At 43.2% G+C, this 15,683-nt stretch overlaps 1 protein-coding gene and 1 long non-coding RNA gene across 5 annotated transcripts; one reads left to right on the forward strand and one right to left on the reverse strand.

Annotated features, from left to right (window-relative positions):
• Positions 1–3,265: 3,265 nt before the first annotated feature.
• Positions 3,266–8,341, reverse strand: LOC125638024 (uncharacterized). Of its 2 annotated transcripts, none has more exons than XR_012668952.1 (2): positions 6,276–8,341; positions 3,266–4,490 (listed from the first exon to the last, which is right to left on the reverse strand). It is a non-coding gene; the product is annotated as an uncharacterized LOC125638024 (long non-coding RNA). The 2 variants fall into 2 exon arrangements; XR_007357130.2 differs by having other exon boundaries at positions 3,266–4,804.
• A 122-nt stretch (positions 8,342–8,463) lies between these two features.
• On the forward strand, positions 8,464–13,546 carry SRSF5 (serine and arginine rich splicing factor 5). Of its 3 annotated transcripts, none has more exons than XM_048853172.1 (8): positions 8,464–8,622; positions 9,303–9,454; positions 10,214–10,284; positions 10,479–10,577; positions 10,886–10,955; positions 12,143–12,216; positions 12,509–12,619; positions 12,780–13,546. In XM_048853172.1, exons 2-8 carry the CDS (start codon positions 9,329–9,331, stop codon positions 13,027–13,029), a joined length of 801 nt encoding a protein of 266 aa, XP_048709129.1. In that variant the 5' UTR covers positions 8,464–8,622; positions 9,303–9,328; the 3' UTR covers positions 13,030–13,546. The 3 variants fall into 3 exon arrangements, 2 of the variants coding, with proteins under 2 accessions (XP_048709129.1, XP_048709130.1); XM_048853173.1 differs by having other exon boundaries at positions 12,783–13,546; XR_012668951.1 differs by lacking the exon at positions 12,780–13,546 and having other exon boundaries at positions 11,218–12,216; positions 12,509–12,612.
• Positions 13,547–15,683: the final 2,137 nt, after the last annotated feature.

Raw genomic sequence — 15,683 nt, forward strand, 5'->3', positions numbered from 1 at the left:
GCTGTGTTGGTCTCAGGATATTAGAGAGACAAGATGGGTGAGGTAATATTTTTTTTATTGGACTAACTTCTGTTGGTGAAAGAGACAAGCCCTCTTTGAAGATGAGTTCTGTGAAGCTCAAAAGCTTGTCTCTCTCACCAACAGAAGTTGGTCCAATAAAAGATATTACCGCACCTACTTTGTTGTTGACTTTGACAGTTCATCTAGTGTATAGTTTGTGTCATTAACTTAGACATGACAGTCTGCCCAGTGAATGCCAGAGCTGTGCAATATATAGTGCAAATACATTATTTTGCTGTTGTGAGCAATTACCTGTACTGCCCTGTATGGCAGAACCAGCCCTGCCCTATTTGTTTTGCCAGACAACTCTGAGCCATTCTTTACAAGAAGAAGATATAAACTCAACAGATGGGGACTGGCAACCCTTTTGGGCAACTTTTGCTACTGCCTTTTAATTTTGAGCAGCCAAAATTCTAATGTTTTTATTTTTATTTTCAAAAAATATGTATATCAAGAAAATGTAGCTGTTAGGATCCATAACCCTAAATAACTCTTATGTGGGACCAGCAAAAGATTGCTAAAGAACTGAACTTGTCTTTTTGTTGTTTTGGTTTTTTTCTGTTTTATTTTATATAATGAAGGCATGAAAAAATGGTTTTTAAAATATCTTTTACCTTAGAAATATCAGGAATGTAAGGTCTGCCTTTGTGCCTCACAACATGTTCTCTGTGAGCTCTTAAAAGAGTAAAGTTGCTGAAGCTTTAACAAAAGGACCCTTTGCCCATTAGCAATTTAATCTTATTTAGCTATTGAAGTTAAATACATTTAAACAAAAGAGAGTCTTAAATAACTGGATGAAATATATATTTCACTCTCATTAACACAGCTTCCACCATCTTGGTCCTATAGATGATCTCATTTCACTTATTCTCCAGTTAGTCTTGCAAGGTAGACCACAGTATATTTCTTCTCTCTCTCTATCCTCCTGCATACTAGATACCATAGTATCTGAGTGCTTTGAAATATCTAATGGATTTTATCCTCACAACACCCAGGTCTCTTGAGTCCCAGTTCAATTATTTAACCACAGTACCATCCTCCCTTCCCCTAATGTAAAAATAAACAGGAAAAATCACCCTCCCAACCCAAATCACCTTTTTTCCCCCTTTACAAGTCACCTTTTAAAGAAATGCAGTAATCCTCTACAATGCTCCAGTTTATCTGAGTTTACTACTGTATGTTAAACCATTAATATGGATTCCCGTAGTTTTTTACTAGGGGAAGCTATTCTTCCCCATGTCAAATAGTGTCCCAGTGCCTAGTGACATAGTACATATTTTTTAATCTTTCAGATGTCTGAGGGTAGGGTTCATGTATCTCCCTTTAACTAGAGAAGGAGCCCATTTTTATACCTATGTTAGCAGCACAGTACAGATTGGCAGTTTTGTCAGATCTGCCTGGTAACATGAATTCACAGTTTTCCCTCAAGAAAAGCAGTCAAAGCTGGTAGCATAGGCACCGACTCCGAGGGTGCTCTGGAGCTGGAGCACCCACAGGGAAAGACTTGTGGGTGCTTTGCACCCACTGGCAGCCAAGCTACCCTTACCCCCTACCCCACCTCCTCCCCCTCCCTTGAGCACGCTGTGTCCCTTCTCCTCCGCCTACCTCCCAGGACTTCCTGTCCAGCCGCCACCAACAGCTGTTTGGCAGCATTAGCACACTCTGGGAGCGGGGGGAGGAGCGGGAACATGGCGTGATCGGGGGGGGGGGGAGAAAAGGCAGGGCTGGGGCAGGGATTTGGGGAAGGAGTTGGAATGGGGCAGGACTGGATTTTTGTGTCCTAAGAGGCTTGTGCATATGTTGTTTAATTAGCTGGTGGCAACAGCTGGTTTTCTTTGTCAGCTCTTTCCGGAGGGGTAGGGGGTGAAAGGGCTTGAGGGTACCCCACAGGAAGAAATTCCCAAGTGCGCCTTCCTGGGTTCTCAAAGGGGTTTTTGCACTTGGGTGGTGGCAGCATCTACCCATCCAAGCTCAGGAAAAAGCTGTAACCTTGGGAGTTTAATACAAGACTGGAGTGACCAGTATAATTTTTAGAATCCTTGAGGGCCCCCACCTTCTGCACTCAAAGTGCCAGAGTGGGGAAATCAGCCTTGACACCATGTATTCAAAGCAAACCAGTATTTATTTTTGTATATCAATAGTGCTGTTCTTAAATCTAAAATCCAGACAAACTTGGAGAAGATCATAGAATAACATTATCAAGGGCTGGAGAGACTCACCCTCCTACACCCCAAACTCCTCACCCCCCGCCAGAGTCCTCACCACCTCCCGTACCCCAAGCCCAATTTTGTGTGCATTCATGGCCCGCCATACAATTTCTATTCGCAGATGTGGCCCTCAGGCCAAAAAGTTTGCCCACCCCTGGGCTAACTGTATCTGCCCTACACTCAAACACGAAGCCTACACCATAAAAAGAACTCCACACCTATTTCATTTTACAACCCTTTCACCCTTTTGCCCAGGATGCCATTTAACACTATACATTCACTTACCATTCATTAATCCCACAGATCACACTCATCTCTCACCTAATGTCTGACAATCCCCATGGCAACAAGACCCCTGTACCCTGCTACTGACAATACCTATACACCACAGTTCTGAAATAAGGCATACTGAATCTCTCAGGGTACATATGCACCTCTTTCCTTTGATCATACACATTGATGTTAGCCCCCCAGATTGCCTTTCATAGCTCTGCCAAGATGCTTCACAAATTCCTACACCAGAGGTTCTCAAACTGTGGGTAGGGACCCCAAAGTGGGTTGCAACTGTTTTAATGGGGTTACCAGGGCTGGCATTAGACTTACTGGGCCCAGGGGCAGGGGCTGAAGCCCGAGCCCCACCATCTGACACCAGAGCCAAAGCCCTTGTTGGCAAAGCTCAGGTTAGAGGGCCCCAGCCTGGGGCTGAAGCCCTTGGGCTTCGGCTTTGATCCCCCTGCCCGGGGTGGTGGGACTTGGGCAGGCTCAGGCTTCTGATCCCCCATCCTGGGGTCGTGCAGTAATTTTTGCTGTCAGTAGGGGGTTGCAGTGCAATGAAATTAGAGAACTCCTAACCAGTGTATTCCCCAGGAATTGAAATTAGGGGTGGGTGGGGGGAGGTGTTTGAATTTCCTGGGGGGGGGGGGGGTTGTCAGGGTCAATGAGGGGTGAGACCGTGAGAGTGAAGGTGGGCTGTATGGCACCATAGTAAAAACTGAAAAAATGTTTCATGACCATTTATTAGATTTAAGTCATGTTTCAAAATCACACAAATTAAAGTTGGCTACTCAAGCCTTCTATGAAGCACTATGCCTACATCCTTCTTGGTTTCTTGTTATAATTTTGCACAACTCTGTTAATGAATTTCTTGAATGTAATGCGTTCATCTTCGGTGGCTTCTCGTGTGTCCGGTACTTCCATTCCTTCAATTGATATGCTTATTAGTTCATTCACATGATCAGGCAGAAGGCGACTACTTTCAGAACACAAAATTCTAGTCAATGATGAAAAACAACACTCAATTGTAGCTGTTGTGACTGGAAGTAGCAAGAGATGAATTCCTACTTCTTTCATCCCAGGAGACATAGCACAAAGATCAGGTCGAGCCACTAGTGATGATAAAAAAAGAAGTTGAAGTCAAATCATTCATTCATTCATTGTATGATATTCCACTGTGTTCAAATTCTCTATTCCGTCCTGAGCACACGGCAGCCCCATTGCTGGTAGTGCCTCACTCCACTCAACTTTTGGTGTTTTATGGGACAGGCATCTGTAAGTCTGTGTATGTTTTCAGTTGTCTTAAATACTTCTTGTCCTCTTCACTTAAGGATTATTTTAAGATCATAGAATATCAGGGTTGGAAGGGACCTCAGCCGATCATCTAGTCCAACCCCCTGCTCAAAGCAGGACCAATCCCCAATTTTTGCCCTAGATCCCTAAATGGCCCCCTCAAGGATTGAACTCACAAGCCTGGCTTTAGCAGGCTAATGCTCAAACCCCTGAGCTATCCCTCTATAAATGCCTTCATTAGTCAACTTCTGGACTGAAATTTTTGCTTCTTCCAGTACTTTTTCAATGGATAGCTCTCTGATTGATCCAAATGTAACTTCTATTGCTGGACAAAGATCTACTACTGTTGTAGTAGATGCCTGGATGGCATTGTTTAATGACCCAAGAGGTTTCAACAGTAGACTTACGAGGGAGAGAATGGCAATAGTCTTCTCTGAATGTAGTAGCAAAACTAATCCACCAGCCTCACTACTTAGATCCATTCCATCTTGGTAGATACTTTCCAAAGCCAGCAATAATGGCTGGTGGAATTTTAAGACAACAGCCAAGGATCGCTCATGAGAAAGCCAGCGGGTTTTCCCAGGTTGGACTAATTTGAACTCCAGTCCCAGTGTATCTTCTATATTTTCCAAGATATTCAGTCTTTTTGGACTCTTGCTGAAAAAAGAATATAATGAAGACATTAAATTTATAGCTTTTTTAATGTCTTCAGAAGATTCTGCAGCTCGTACTAGTGCCAGTTGGAGTAGATGGCCTCTGCAGTGTGTATAGGAGAGATCAGAGTTACACTTTTCTCTGAGCAAAGCTTATACTCCACCACATCTTCCAGAAAGTTTGCAGCTCCAACAAATGCACAAGCAGCCATCTGTTTGGGGTCCAACTGACAAGCATTTAACTCTAAGATGTGGGTTGTAACAGATGCAGCCGATGTGTCTTCTATAACTTGAACATCTAGGAATGCATCTACCGGCCTACCCGACATCAAGAAAAGTTATGGTTATGGTAACAGTGTTTTGTTTGTCCAACAGGTTTAAATATATCAGTTCTAAACCAATATAGTTATACCAGCTATACCAAAACTGTGTGTAGGCCAGCCCTAAGACACAATTCCATGCTGCTCAGACTGTATAGGAAATTGCATCTTGATTTTTTTCGGAACACAAGACCTTGGGTGTTGGAGGGCACAGATAAAAATAGACACCACCTATGCATGTGAAAGTCCCTCTCCGCTATGCAAGTAGTTCTGCTTTGCTAACATTTGTATGGTAACAGTGTTTTATTAGTCCAGCTGGTTTAAAAATGGTTCTTGTAATCATAACCACAGTTTAAACACAGTTTGTCTGGGCTGTGTAGTGGAAGCATGATCACTTTAGTACTGTGTTTAACGTTTCTCTAAAATTAGCACACAAAACTACAGATAGTTAAGGCTGTGGCAGGACACAGTCTATCAACCCAAAACCTTAAAAGCACAGAATTTAGGGACTATCTACACTAGAAATGCTAGTGGTGCAGCTGGAGCTACAGTGCTGTAGCACCTCAGTATAGACACTACCTACACCAATGAGAGGGGTTCTCCCGTCAGTGTAGGTAATTCAACTCCCTGAGAGGTGGTAGCTAGGTTAATGGAAAAATTGTTCCATCAACTTAGCATTCACTATCTACACTGGGTCTTAGGTTGGATGAATTATGTCACCCAGGGGTATGGATTTTTCACACCCTGAAAGACATAGTTAGGTGGATCTAATTTTCCAGTGTTTACTCTAAGGTGTTAAAGGGAAAGCTTTGCACGTTCCTTTCCACCTTCACTACTATTACACCGTTGATAATGCTCTCCCAACATTCCCTTTGCTTCCATCTCCAACAGATACCAAAAAGCATTATATACGCCTAACTTCATCAAACTTGTAGTCTAAGGCAAAACCTGAACAGTGACCTCATATGCTTATCAACTGTCACACATTCCATGTCTTTGGGAAGTTATTCTCCATTAACGCTGCTGAGGTCACTATTATTATGGGTTGAGTTAAACCTAGTTATGCATTGGGTTAAACCTCACTGAAACTTGTGTGAATGAGTCATCCACTGAAGACAGCTGTCAGAGACAATTAAGGAACCAGGAGGTTGCCAAAATAGCATGCACTAAACAAGGCTGGCTTGTTTTTATGAAGTTGGGTGGCAGTTTTCATGCAGTCGTGCTCGCAGGTTTTTTCCCCTTGTCTCTGGAGCTGCTCTTTTTTCTTAGACTATGCTCCCTATTAAGGTTTGCCCTAAACAGCAAGTTTGATTAAGCTGATGTTAGTTTCTCATTTGATCTCCACCTCACAGCAAATTTTTCATCAAATTAAAATCTAGAAGTTTAGCTTTGTGCACATATTTTCTACGATGGCTAAAGAGTTATAAAATGTTCTGTAGACAAACACTATCAATTTATATCTAACTTACCAGAAATCCAAACAGGAACTGGCAATGTGGATAAAGGACTGGCAATGTGGATAAATGCAGAGGGTTTTAGATTTCTTGCAAAATGAATAAAAAAGTGGGAAATCCAGTGAAAAATTGCCAGGATTGATTCTTAAACATACTATGCTCTGTATCAATTCATTTTTCATCAAATACCATGAAAAATTCAAAGAGTGTGCAAAGGTTATATTCTGTGTTTTAATTTTTGGCATTTCAGTAACACTTTTAAAACAAGAACTTCACCAGTGGAAGTACCCCAGTGGTAACAATGGAGTCTAGTACACAGAGATTAGGGAAAAAGGACAAAGTATGAACAGAGGAAAACAGGAATGCAGAAAAGAAGGAAAGAAAGGTATGGAAAAACAAACAAAAGAGAGGAATGTGAAGAGACAGGAAAAAGATGGAATAATGAAGAAAAACATGTTTTTCAGGGAATTCAAACATGTTTCTGCTTCTGTTTCCAGCACCATCAAAAAGAAGTGAGTTCTGCCTAACATGTCCACGTAGTCTTAGTTTTTACTCCTATCTTTCAAGGTTTATCCAAGAGTTAAAGGGCCCATCTCATCATGGCAGTTTCATATTTTAGCTTCTCACATCCCCTCACCAAAACCTCCTCCCCCTCCCACAATTAATTCAGTTCAAATTAGAAGAAACAACCAAACTGCATTATTTTTGTAACTCCCAGATTTCTTTCACTTTTAGAACCCAGTAGGCCATTTGTTATCTTGACTGCAGCCTTCCTCTGGAACCAAACTAAATAAAACAATCCTAGGCCAAATTAATCTCTAAAATCAACGGAGCTAAATCAGGGCTGAAGTTGGCCTATGTCTTTAGTCTGTCACTATTTGCTTGGTTCTGAATTAACCTTAATTATTTAGATCTCTGGTCTATTTTTATTGTTTTAATAAGCTGGTGGGCAAGAGCACACTGCTTTTCAGTTCCTGCAAGCCTCTGCTCACTTCTGTCAGGGTCCTGAATATGAGATGCTCAACAGAGGTGCAGTTCTTAATTGATATATCATTAGATAGATAGCCAATATTTTGTTAACCCTTCTTGCTATTAGCTTAGCACCTTATTTCAGATTCAGGTACGCTGCTGTGCTAGGAAGCATGATGAAAACAGAGTTGTTTGTATTCCACCGCAGCCCCAAGATGGCTTCCTGAATGATGCAATGTTTAACCCTTTCTGTTCCAGACTTTATGATGTCAGGCCAGTTTTTTACAGCCCTTTCTCTCTCGCGCGCGCACACACACACAGAGACAGCTTCAAGTTACTGTTGATGTCTGTAAAGGATCTTGCGAAATAAACGCTCTTTTTAAAGTGCCGGCTGGTCCTGACCTTTGTGTGCTAGAACAACACTGGATTTGATGAGTTGGTCAGCGGCAGCTTCACCACCATGCTGCATTGAACAGACGTTGGTCCAATAAGAAAATATGACCTCGTCCCCCCACTCTCTCTCCTCCACCAGCAGTGGGGCCACCATGCTGCATTGAACAGACGTTGGTCCAATAAGAAGACATGACCTCGTCCCCCCACTCTCTCTCCTCCACCAGCAGTGGGGCCAGCCTGGAGGCAGGAAGTTTGGGAGCGGGGAAATATGACAAAGGGAGGACCCAGGGCAGCCGGAAGATTTCACCACCCGCGAGGGCTTCCCCAAGCTGGGAAAGGGGGAGATTTTCGCCTGACTCATGTGCCAACCGTGCGGGGAGTCCCGGGCTCGCTACCGCGCTACGAATACGGAGGCTGCGCTGGCATTGATGGGCCCCCGCCGCGCTCCAGCGGCCTCTCCCAGGCCAGCCCGCAGGCTCCTCCAGGCCCTGGAGTGAGTCACGGTGTCAAAACGCACGTGACCCAGCAACTGCCTCCGGGGGTGGGGTGGGCACTGCACCGGGCCGGCGCTACGGGAGGTGTAAAGAAATGGGGGGACTGGATGTGCCCGTCCCGAGTTGCTCTCCGCGGGCCTGGCGCCGCCCCACGGCTCTACGGTGCCCAGCGCCTCAGCCCCCCGACTAACAGCCAGGGCCGCGCCGGGCCCGTATCGCGAGACTCAGGGACACCTGGACAAGCCCCGCCTACCCGGTGACCTAGCTTCTCTCTGCCACGAGGGGCCCCACCCCCCCTCGCCTCTCCACCCATGGGAGAGCCGGAGATGGGTCACGTGACGCCAACGTCACGTGCTAGCAGCCTCCATTTTGTGGCGCAGTTACGCAGCGCACTCGCCAGTCGGGAGCTAGACGCCGCAGGGGGAAGATCGGGCGAGTAGTTACTGATCATCCAACCCGCGCACCCGTCTGGCCTTGGCACGCACCGCGAGACCATCGTAGCGCAGGTTGGCGAGGGGCTAGCGGGCCACACGACGGACAGGAGAGAAGGGAGCTGAGACAGGAAATTGCGGGGAACGCGGGACGGGGCTGGGGAAGACCGGGGTGGGGAGGAGGAGCAGCGCTACTCGGGGAGGCGGTCTGTGGGAGTGAAGCGGGGGAAGGGCTTGGTGCTGCTGTCGCTTTCTCGCTGCTACTTAATTCTACCCTTTGGGAGCTGGGCGCTAGTCCCTTGGCGGGGGTGCTTATCGTTGCTGTTCTCGTTGGGCGCGGCTCGGGCGGCCATTTTGTGGCATGGAAATGGCGGCGTCTACTGCCTTCTCCTCTAACTTGGGAACTCTTTGCGCATGTGCGGGTCGCTGAGCTCCGCAGAAAAGTCACCCGAGCGTGGGGCGGGAGCGCTCTTGGCTCGTCCTCATTGGTGCAGGGAGGGGTGGTGTTTGTCTTGGCTCGTTCTCATTGGGGCTGAGCGGGAGGGGCGGGGCTCGCCGGTGCGATGTTCTCGGAGTTTCTAGACTGCGGCACAGGGCTGGCGGCTGCGCAGTGAGGGTGGGGTGGGCGTTGCGGGGCGCGGCGGGGGAGAGGCGGACAAAAGCTGACTGAGGTGGGGGGATGTCGGGCCCCTGATCCCCGTGACCGCTGCAGTTGGCGCCTGGCGCGGCTGATAGTCGCCTTGCTTCTCTTACAGCCGATTTAATCGTGATTAACAACACTATGAGCGGCTGCCGCGTATTCATCGGGAGGCTGAACCCTGCAGCCAGGGAGAAGGATGTGGAGCGATTCTTCAAGGGATACGGACGCATCCGGGATATTGATCTGAAAAGGGGCTTCGGATTTGTGGTAAGAGCTGTTGCCGCAAAACTCAACTCCCTGCAGAGGTTGTTGCCTGCCTTCAGTAGCTTGTAATGTCTCTGAAATATACCTGCTCTACCTCATAGGTGAGAGTGAAATAGGCAGATTCATCCCTTGGGTAAGGACTGACCTAATTTATGTCCGTGTTTGCTTTCCGTTGTAGTGGGATAAAACATGTAATTTTTCTTTTTATTTGGGGTTGGTGGAAGTTGGGGTAACAGGTTTTGCTTGTCTGGGTTGAGAGTTTATGGTGCAATGTAAACATGCTGGAATGCAGCCTGTAAGCTTCCATTTCCATTAAAATTTTTGTCTAAAAATTAAGATTTCTACTAGTAATGCAATGTGTTGTAGTAATTTTTGCTGTAGTTTAAGATTTGTATACATTTTAAAGCACTGCAGTGGTTCAGTGACGATACCATCTATGCCAACTGCAGGGCTTCTGTCAGTGTAGGTAATCCACCTCCCTAAAAGGTGGTAGGTCGGTCAGTCTCCTGTCAACCTAGCCCTCCTTACACTGGGGTTAAACTTGGTTTAACTGCATGCTTAGAGGTATAGATTTTTCACACCTCTCAGTGGTGAAGTTATACCAGCCTAATTTCCTAGTGTAGGCTAAGATTTAGTTTCATAAACTGGAGAGCTGCTTTTAATGCTTTCTTTTATAAGGCGGTAGTAGTCTAATAACTAGGCAGTTTGCATATGTTTTTCTATTAAATGTAGTGTCAAAGATGGTGTTTTCTTATGAATTAGGAATTTGAGGATCCAAGGGATGCAGATGATGCAGTCTATGAACTGGATGGAAAGGAGCTCTGCAGTGAGAGGTAAATGTCTTGATACTAGTAGCATCCAGTATGCTGTTTCATATGCACCTTTAAAACAGTTTGATTTACTCATCTAGCTTTATTTTAAACTTATACTCCATATAAAATGTGAATATCCGTTCTCTTGTATTTCTCATTAACAAAAGCTTGTCACAAAGGGTACACAAGTGAAATGGAGTCCTGTTTTCTTTCAGGGTTACAATTGAACATGCACGGGCCCGTTCCAGAGGTGGCAGAGGCAGAGGGCGATATTCTGATCGCTTTAGTAGCCGCCGTCCACGTAATGACAGGAGGTATGTATAGTTGAGTAGTCTTAATGTATATGATCCAGTTATATATCATATCCAGTTATATATACGGGGGGGGGGTGTCATACTACCATCTGACTGACACCCCCCCCCCGTACTTCAATTGATATAGCAGTGCCAAAGGTAGTTACTACATGAAATAGGCATGTTCTGCTTATTTTATGGAAGGTTACTTTGTAACTTATATTTTTAAATCCTGGACCATCTTTTTTCATTGGTCTTGCAAAACTTAGTGAAATTGTAGTGTCCTTAACTTGAAATACTGAAGATGACACTAAATATTTTCCACACAGAAATGCCCCACCTGTACGAACAGAAAACCGTCTGATAGTAGAGAATCTGTCTTCCCGAGTCAGCTGGCAGGTTTGTTAAAACATAATTAACTATTTTGATTTCATTTAATAGGTATGTAATGTAAAATTATATTTTAATAAAAATATTGTAATAAAATATATTTGAAAACATTATTATTAATGTTAGTTTAAATAACATAACTTAGGTATTTTCAAATTAATGTAATATGTAAATACTCAGTGTAAATATTTGAGGAAATTTATAAATATATATATATTTTTTTCTTGTTCAAAATCAATTTTAACCACATATTAAACCCTTTATTTGCCAGCCTATCTGTGTCGTTGGCCTTATGACGAGGAGTGCCTGTGGGTTATCCTAATCGTTGTCTTGGTCACTCTTGGTTGGGCCTGGTTGACTTTTCCAGTCAGCTCCTACAATGTAGCAGTTGGCCACCTCTAGATCTGTGTTTGCTGGTCTAGACGTAATCGATGCACTTCCTTAAAGTGCCAGTTTGCAGCGATCCCAGAGAGTTAACGAGATCTGATCCTTAAGTTGAGAGCTGTTCCTCCTGTAACGCTTCCGAATAAGAGGTCCTGGTCGAAAAGAGTTGAAAGATACGAAATTAGGTGGTCGGTCGTTGGAATCCTGATCGCAGTAAAGTGGTCCTTGGTAACTCCACAAGAGTAGAAAATGTCTGCATCCGTCAGTAGTCTGCTAATAGGGAGGGCTGTGCGATTAAAGGCTTCCATCGACTGGGTAGTGTTCTTCAAATGGGTGGCGAAGAGCCAGTCGGGCATATATCATGACGGTATCTTCGATCGCTTAATGCAGTTTGCTGCTTGGCTAGCCTAGGGAAATTTTAATGAAGGTAAAGTAAACTATATTTTTATGACATATGGGGCACAAAATAACTGGTGTATTGTAAACATTCTGTATGAACATAAGGCTTATTCTATTGCAGTATCTTTTTACACTTCAAAAATATGTAGGTAATATGCACTCAGCTCCATATATAGACTAATACTTTCTTTTAATGTTAAAACTATCAGCATTTTGCTTTAAGCAAATGTGCTATTTTCATTTATTTCGTGCCCTGATGTAGATATTTCAATTTTGATAGAATACAAGTATGGCAAGTGCCATGTTTGTAATTTTATCTAACATCTTCTCTTTCAGTAGTCATGTTCTTACCTTTTTTATATATGTAAACATTAGTTCTGTTTCTTTGCATAACAAATTTGGTCTCGTGTTAGGATCTCAAAGACTTCATGAGACAAGCTGGGGAAGTAACCTTTGCAGATGCACACAGGCCTAAGCTAAATGAAGGGTAAGTATCTGGAACTGTTGTCAAACTTGTTGAGCATTCATTACTAGATTCAGATATTTCTAAATACTGAATGTAGTTTCAGCACTCTTAATGGGTGCCCACAGCTTGAGTTGAAACATAGCCCCATCGGATTTTAGCAAAAGCAAATGAGTGCTATTTGAGGGAGAAAAACATTAATTCGCTGTTCAGTTACTGACATGAATGAGCTAGCAATACTTTAAGATCTGTCACATGGGCTAGGTAATTCCTGTCACTTAATGTGAATCATGGTGGTTTTTTTTCTTTTTTAAAGGGTGGTTGAGTTTGCCTCTTACAGTGACTTAAAGAATGCTATTGAAAAACTCTCTGGCAAAGAAATCAATGGAAGGAAAATTAAACTAATTGAAGGCAGCAAAAGACACAGGTATGAGTTTGTTTTTTAAATCTCCAAATGATGCTGAAGTACAGACTGAAATTTCCTTGTGAACACTCTTCTCCTTGACAAAGCATTCAGAATTTTACATTGCTATTAGCTACTACGTATTGACATAGGAGTATAACATCGATTTGTATAACTTCATTAGTAGGTCCAGAAGCCGGTCTCGTTCCCGTAGCAGGAGCTCATCCAGGTCTCGCAGCCGTTCTCGTTCCCGAAGCCGCAAGTCTTACACCAGGTCCAGGAGTAGGAGCCGTAGCAAGTCTCGTTCAGTTAGTAGGTCTCCAATGCCTGAGAAGAGCCAGAAACGAGGTTCTTCTAGTAGATCAAAATCTCCAGCATCTGTGGATCGGCAGAGGTCTCGGTCAAGGTCCAGATCTGTTGACAGTGGAAATTGAACTATATAAGTAACATGCTTGAAGGCCTTTTTTAAAGCATACTTGCTAAAAACTTGTGGTAAGTATGTGGTGGTTTTTCTGTGGGGAAGGGTTTGGATGTGGGGGAGGGACAAAAAACTTTGTAGATATGGACCACAGCGGGGTATGAATTAAATGTATCGTCTTTTGATAATCTTTTTCTTTCTTGCTCACATTTTTGTGGATGTCAAGTGTATAGTTTTGTGTATATGGGCAGAGCTCTTTATAACTAAAGCTAATCTCTATTTTTTTTGTACTCAAAAAAAAAAAAAATCACCTGAACGTTTTAGTTCCCAGTGTATTCAAACATGTGAATGGTAATTCAAGATTAGTTTAATGTCTTCAATTAAACTAGTAGCTTTAGACATTTAAGAGCTCTACATATGTGCTGTACATAAAGCTTTATATCGGAGGGTTTTTTGTGCTTCAGTTGTTTCCGTTGAGTCAGCAAAATAGACTACGCTGTTCAAGATTGATAATAAAACCTTAATTTTAAAAATTGTCTCATTTCATTTAACATGCGTTTTCACTCAACACTCGAAAAGAACCCAAAACATCTATATGCTGTTCAGGTCTCCTAATCACACAACTCATTTAAAAAAATTCACTTTTTGTCTCACAGGCAGCAGCTTGTGGGGGAGATTTTATGTAGCTCCCCTGTGTTGGAGTAGAAGTAGAAACAAGCAGACTCATAATAAGGAAATGGTTTTTGTCCTCTACCTAACACATGATAGTGCATATCTTCAAGGAACAGGTGGTCATGAGTAAGCACAATTAAATGGATCTGAAGAAAGGAAATCACTTGAAGTGTGACTATAACAACATTGGGAATCATTAGAAAGGAGATTAGACACAAAAATTGTCTCTATATAAAATCCAGGGTATATCTACATCAAATACTACGTGCTCATGTGGTCGTCCCAGCTCCAAGATATCTATTCCTATATATCAAAACGGGCAACAAAATGATTAGGGAAGAGCTCAGGGCTTCGGCGCAATTAATAAGACTGGGACTTTTCAGTTGTGACAGATGACTTCAGGGGGATGTGTTAGAGATATATAAAATCATGACTGGTGTAGCAGTTTTCAGACTAACAGCTGTGTTAGTCTGTATTTGCACAAAAGAAGTACTTGTGGCACCTTAAAGACTAACCAATTTATTTGAGCATAAGCCTTTGTGAGCTACAGCTGTATTGGTTAGTCTCTAAGGTGCTACAAGTACTCCTTTGGTGGAGCAGTGTTGTTCCTCATAACACAACTCTTAGGACTCACTAAATGAATAGGCAGCAGATTTAAAATAAGGAAGTATTTCTTCATACAACACATGGTGTGGAACTCTGCCAGAAAATGTTTTGAAGGCCAAGACTGACAGGGCTCACAAAAAAACAAGATCAGTTCCTTTAGGATAGGTCCATGGATAGCTATTAACTGGGCTGGGCAGGGATTGTAGCCTCTGCCAGAAGCTGGGAATGGGCAATTGGGTGGATCACTTGATTACCTTGTCTGCTCATTACCTGTGAGGAACCGGGCATTTGGTCTGACCAGTATGGCTGTTCTTAAAGCCACCTTGCCTCTCTTTAATGTCATGTGGTGTCTACCCACAGTAGTATATATGGAACCTAATCACGAAAAGCAGTCTGCCTTTTTATGTTCAGAGAGGTTTGGTCATTGAGAAATTAGTGATAAAAGTCGGGGGTGTAAAATGGACTCTTCCTTCTTTCAATCTGCAAAGATGCTAACAGGAAGAGGCCATTAAGAGTGCAAGCTTGAACTTGATTACAGGGAAACACTTAAAATGTGGGTACTTGTAGTAATTTGTATTATTTACATGCCCCAGTACTTAAAAAGCTGCTAGGAAGCAAGAATGGTTCTTGAGGTAGTCGGGGGCCTTGTTTTAGGATAGGGAGGTGGAGCTCACTGAGGACGTGAGTGGTATTGATAAGAAACTGGGAGCCTTTTCCAGAGCACTGTAGATTTCATAAAACCTGAGATTGTTAGCTGACATGAAATCTCTGGGTAATATTTCATTGTGGGTTAGGGTCTCAGCAGTAGCAGAGCACTTTGGCATGGCCTAGAAAGCTGTAGTAACTTGACAACTTGCCAAGTAGGCTGAAGTCTGCTTTAAACTCAAGTGATTTGTGAATTTTTGTTTTCTAACAATTATCAGAGTGCCCAATACTAGAAATAATGGCAGGTAGTTATGGATCATCTCTTGGGGTGCAGTCATAACAATATAGGACGTTCTGGGGAAATAATGTTCTGGTAAATGGTTGTATGCAACTTGTCCTAACTGCTCAATTGCATGTAATAGAGGCTATGTACTGCTAACCAGTTCCAGTTGTAGGTTCTGGATCAGAGTTCTGTCATTGCTACCATTGCTATTTTATGTGTCCACAGGTCAGTGACCGTTCTTGGTGGTTACAGATTTGTTGCAGTTAAGATTCTGGTCTGTGCAAAAGCAGGACTTGCCTTATGCTTTAAAACAAGTGATACCTTAAGTACGCTTAGTTCTTGTTGCAAGGAGTTGGATATTTGGCACTGAAAATGCCCTGTCCCTTTAAATTATCAATTTTGGTTGGCTTTGTGTTTGGGGTACAAGTGGTGGGCATGTGCATCTTCTTCCAAGGATAGTATTA

The sequence above is a fragment of the Caretta caretta genome, chromosome 6 (assembly GCF_965140235.1).
Source record: "Caretta caretta isolate rCarCar2 chromosome 6, rCarCar1.hap1, whole genome shotgun sequence".
Lineage (NCBI taxonomy): Eukaryota > Metazoa > Chordata > Testudines > Cheloniidae > Caretta > Caretta caretta.